Source organism: Cicer arietinum, chromosome 5 (assembly GCF_000331145.2).
Source record: "Cicer arietinum cultivar CDC Frontier isolate Library 1 chromosome 5, Cicar.CDCFrontier_v2.0, whole genome shotgun sequence".
In the NCBI taxonomy this organism is placed as follows: Eukaryota; Viridiplantae; Streptophyta; class Magnoliopsida; order Fabales; family Fabaceae; genus Cicer; species Cicer arietinum.
In genome coordinates, this window is record NC_021164.2 from 55048624 (window position 1) to 55054530 (window position 5907).

Here is a 5907-nt window from a genome sequence, read left to right on the forward strand (position 1 = left end):
AGTTGATATCAGAGTCGATTGAATAATCGATTATAATTGTTTTGTTCAAAATGCGAGATCAAACAATCGATTACTCAGTCGATTCACTTTCACTAACATAATCGATTTGGCAATGAGCTAATTTATCCCTGTAACTCAGACATTTAATCAAGTCGATTTGCCAAGCGAATGATTTGTCCCTGTAACTCAGACATTTAATCAAATCGATTTGCCAATCGACTAATTTGTCCCTGTAACTCAGACATTGAATTAAAATCGATGTGCCAATCGATTATGCAATATGTTTCCGATAAATGATGAACTAATTCATCTATGCAATCAATTATCCAATCGATTTCTTTTAATCATAGAACACAGGTCTGATAAAAACATTTAAGTAATCGATTTGCTAATCGATTAATTCAGTGAAAACTTTGTTCTATGAATCAGAAAATCGATTAACCAGTTGATTAGTAGAAAGCTTGTAACTTAAGAAAAGTATATCAATCGATTGTCCAATCGATTTCTTTTAATCATAGAACACAGGTCTGATAAAAACATTTAAGTAATCGATTTGCTAATCGATTAACTTAGTGAAAACTTGGTTCTATGAATCAGAAAATCGATTAATCAATTGATTTACCAATTGATTGATTAACATACTTATTTTATGATTTCAGTTTTAATTGGAAAATATTAGATGTGTGAAATCATAATGATGAATCTAACTAATAAACAGTATGAACAATAGACACATTTAGACATAATCTTCAAGCCTTGTATGATATGATCAATCTTTGTTTGATTGCTTGAGATCCAAGATTTGTCCAAGTGCAGTGTTTGATTCTTTCCTGAAATATATCTCAACTCAAACTATTAGATTAGTCAGATAATGCATATACATTGTATGTTTGGAAGTTATATCAAAATCATAGTCAAGGAGGCATATATCTTACGGATGCCAGTTTCCAGTTGTTTGATTTGCAAACTCAGAAAGAATTTTAGTTCTCCCATCATACTCATCTCAAACTCACTTTGCATGAGGTTGGAGAATTCTTCACAAATCTTTTCATTAGTGGACCCAAATATTTGTTGAGACAAAATCTCTCTCAAATGGTTTTAAAGATAACAAAATTACTTAAAAGATTATGATTGTGGTTAATGAATAATATGTGCTTTTGAGTGTATTCATATAAGAAAACAAGTTATTAATCATTAAGACAAAAAGGTGAAAAATCTGATTCAAATCTGGAAGATTGGAATTCGAGAGGATAACCTCGTAAAAGGATGAAGCTTCAAATCTGAAAAATACTCATCCTCACTGAAACAAATTCTTTTATTCATTAAGTGAAAGCAAAACATTATTAAAGAATGAATAAATAAAGCTTTTGAAATAAATAAGTCCGAAAGCAAAATAATAGGTACGAGGACGGATCATACTAGGATGAGTCTATGGTCAACATCTTAGAAAGCAACCCAATACCATTGAAAGTGACCAAACATATCTCTCACATGCTGAAAATGGCAGTAGCTAATAAGACAAATATGTGGCTCTTACATGTCTTAAAGAAAGGAAAAAGAAAAGGACATCACATGTAGCTCTTACATGTCTTAAAGAAAGGAAAAAGAAAAGGACATCACATGTAGCTCTTACATGTCTTAAAGAAAGGAAAAAGAAAAGGACATTACATGTAGCTCTTACATGTCTTAACGAAAGGAAAAAGGCACATGTCGAAGTTCCTAGGAATTCTGAACCTCGTGCAGGAGGATAGACTGCATTAGTAGAAGGACAACTAGATGGCAATTTTGTAAATATGAGGAAAGACCTTGGACTTTTTTATTGAAGTCCCCAACGGTCATAAAGCACTTGCCACTTGGAAATGTCATCTCAAAGTCTTTATAAAAGGCAGTATGCTCTCCATTATCAAATACACAACAACATTGCATAAAAAGATCAAGTATCTTAAAGCTATCAAGAGCAATATTCATCCTCTCTTCATATTTTCTATAATCCTACAGTAGATATTTTAAATATCTTTTTAGAAAGTATTTAAGAAAAGAGAAACAATCATACTCATATCACTTTGTAATTTCCACGTGAGTTACACATGGAAATAGTTGGAACTTGTTAGTAACAAGATTGTAAGCTTGGTGAGGCTAAAAAATACACATGTGAAGTCTCTTTATGGTTTAAATTCTTGTTTCAAAACTTTGGCATATGTTCAGCGGGAGTAATTTTTTTTAAATTTTAAAAAATTTACTCTTATGATTTAGGGGGAGCATAAACATTTTATCTCATAATTTTTTTTATATCATAATCTAAAGAATTTTTTTCATCATAAAAAAGGGGGAGATTATTGAGACAAAATCTTTCTCAAATGGTTTTAATGATAACAAAATTACTTAAAAGATTATGATTATGGTTAATGACTAATTTGTGCTTTTGAGTGTATTCATATAAGAAAACATGTTATTAATCATTAAGACTAAAAGGAGAAAAATCTGATTCAAATTTGGAGGATTGGAATTCGAGAGGATGACCTCGTAAAAGGATGAAGCTTCAAATATGCAAAATACTCATCCTCATTGAAACAAATTCTTTTATTCATTAAGTGAAGGCAAAACAGTATTAAAGAATGAATAAATAAAGCTTTTGAAATAAAGAAGTCAGAAAGCAAAAGAATAGGTACGAGGACGGATCATACTAGGATGAGTCTATGGTCAATATCTTGGAAAGCAACCCAACACCATTGAAAGTGACCCAACATATCTCTCACATGCTGAAAATGACCCATCATCAACCTACAAAAAGGCAGTAGCTAATAAGACAAATATGTAGCTCTTACATGTCTTAAAGAAATGAAAAGAAAATGACATCACATGTAGCTCTTACATGTCTTAAAGAAATGAAAAAGGCACATGTCGAAGTTCCTAGGAATTCTGTACCTCGTGCAGGAGGATGGACTGCATTAGTAGAAGGACAACTAGATGACAATTTAGTAAATATGAGGAAAGACCTTGGACTTTTTTATTGAAGTCCCCAACGGTCATAAAGCACTTGCCACTTGGAAATGTCATCTCAAAGTCTTTATAAAAGGCAGTATGCTCTCCATTATCAAATATACAACAACATTGCATAAAAAGATCAAGTATCTTAAAGCTATCAAGAACAATATTCATCATCTCTTCATACTTTCTATAATCCTACACTAGATCTTTGAAATATCTTTTTAGAAAGTATTTAAGAAAAGAGAAACAATCATACTCATATCACTTTGTAATTTCCACGTGAGTTACACTTGGAAATAGCTGGAACTTGTTAGTAACAAGATTGTAAGCTTGGTGAGGCTAAAGAATACACTAAGTGTAATCAACCTCTGTGAAAGGTTGATCAGTTTGATCATTAGTAAAATCTCACAAGTTTGTGAGGACGTAGCCTTCATTGGGTGAACCAGTATAAAAGATGCGTGTGTCATTCTCTACATTTTCTCTTTCTTTTACTCGGCACAAATTTAAAGGTTTAGATAACCATCCTCGAGTTCGAATCCTCTCAGAGAGGATAGCATTTCAAAACACGTGAGAAATATATTTAAACAGAAAAATCCCTATTCAACCCCCCTTCTAGTGATATTTAGTTACATCAATTGGCATCAGCGCAAGGTTCTCTAGAAAACTACATCTAACAGCGTAAGAGAAAAAGATCCAAAAGAAAAAATGTCAAAAGCTGAGTATATTCCTGAAAGAGGATCATTTAGCCGACCTCCATATTTTGATGGCACAAATTACTACCACTGGAAAGGTAAGATGAGACTATTTCTCATATCACAAGATAACAACATGTGGTTTGTGGTTGAAAACGGGGATCACGTCATCAAAACCAACAACACAGGCTTAACCTCCGATGAGAAACCTCAAGCACAGTGGACGACAAATGAAAATGCTAAGGTACTCCTAAACTCTAAAGCTCATTTATTTCTAGCGTGTGCTTTGAGCAGAGAAGAATATGATAGAGTTGAAGAATGCAAAAATGCTAAGGAACTCTAGGACTCTCTAAGGATCCATCATGAAGGATCAAGTCACGTAAAAGAAGCGAGGATTGACATGGGAGTAAGAGATTTCAAACTATTCGAAATGAAGGAGGAGGAAACCATTAATGAAATGTTCTCAAGGTTAACAATCATACTAAACAATTTGAGATCTCTTGGAAAGGTATACTCTGTTTAAAAGAGGATAAGAAAAATCCTAAGGAGTTTACCAAAAGAATGGAGATCAATGGTGACTGTCATCATATAAGCAAGAGACTTGGCGTACATGAAATTAGAAGATCTGTTGGAACTCTAAGAGCTCATGAACCATGAAATTAGAATGATTGCTCTAAAATCCAACCAAATAGAAAGTTCATCCTCTGAGAACACTGAAGATATCATAAAAAAGGAAAGCTCAGGGTATCCTTTATCTGAGGAAGAGGATGAACTCGCTCTGATTTCCAAAAGAATTCAGAGGATGATAAATCGAAGAGGACATGATAGAAGATCTCCTTAAAAAGAAAAAACCGACAAAAGTCAAATAACCTATTTTGGATGCAACAAGATGGGACACTACAAAACTGAGTGTCCTCTAAACACAAGGAACTCAAGAAGATTTCCTTACAACAATAAATCTATGATGATTACTTGGGAAGACAGTGACGAGTCATCCTCTGAGCAACAGAAGGAAGAAGAGGCCAACCTCTGTCTCATGGCAAAATCAGAAATTGAAAAGGTAATCATTTCTGAACTATGTCCTACTTGTGAAAAGTTAGAAATTGAATTTAACAATCTTTTAAATGACTCAAACACTTTATCTCAGAAATGTAGTTTTCTCAAAAATCAACTTTATGAAATAAAGAAACTCAATGAGGAACTTCAAGCTAAGAATGAGAAGTATGAAAAAATCATTCTAGATTTGCAGTTATCTCATGAGATATTATCTGAGCAACAAACAATTTTAAATGAAAAGAATGTCAAAATTCACCCTGCAGCAGATGATACAGAAAAGGAAATCTTGAAAATAGAGGTTGAAGAACTAAAAAATGACATTACCAACTTTATTAAATCTACTGAAACATTCCAAAAGATAATGGGATCTCAATCTGGAATCTTTGACAAAGCTAGTATTGGATTTAAAAGTTCTCAAAAACAAAAATTATATGAAAATTTTTTCTTTCCAAAAATACAAGAATATTGGCGAAAATGCACTTTTTGCAAAAAACTTGGGCATCCTTTCAAAAATTGTCATGCTAAGAAGAAAGGTGACATCATAAAGAAAGAATGTTCATTTTGTGGTAAACATGGGCACCATGATTCTGTTTGTTATTACAAAAGGAAAATCCTCACAAGAGGAAAAACTAACCAACAAGGACCCAATGCTATATGGGTACCTAATTTACTTTTAAACTCTAACACAGGTTCATCCTCTGATCAACAAAAGAAATCCTTGGTACTTGGACAGTGGCTGCTCAAGGCATATGACAGGGGATAAACACTGCTTTATTTCCTTGGAGATAAAGGATGGAGGACCAGTCACATTTGGTAACAATGATAAAGCTCAAATAAAAGGTACATGTATTATTAGTAAAAATAATTCTGCTAAAATTGAAAATGTTCAGTATGTGGATGGTTTAAAATATAACTTGCTAAGTATTAGTCAATTATGTGATAGTGGATTTGAAGTTATTTTTAAGCCTACTCTATGCAAGGTTAAACACTCATCCTCGGGTAGAGTTTTCTTCTCCGGTTTTAGAAATAAGAATTTATATGAACTATATCTGGATGATTTACCTACCGAATCTTGTTTTGTATCCATTGATAAAGATAAATGGATATGGCACAAAAGAGCTGGTTATACAAGCTTAAATATTATTTCTAAACTATCAAAAAGTTAGAATTA

The 5907-nt window shown here is 32.7% G+C and overlaps 1 protein-coding gene across 1 annotated transcript; it reads left to right on the top strand.

Annotated features, from left to right (window-relative positions):
• Positions 1-3693: 3693 nt before the first annotated feature.
• On the top strand, positions 3694-4023 carry LOC140920519 (uncharacterized). The gene has a single exon (XM_073368803.1). The coding sequence runs from the start codon at positions 3694-3696 to the stop codon at positions 4021-4023; it is 330 nt and encodes a 109-aa protein (XP_073224904.1).
• Positions 4024-5907: the final 1884 nt, after the last annotated feature.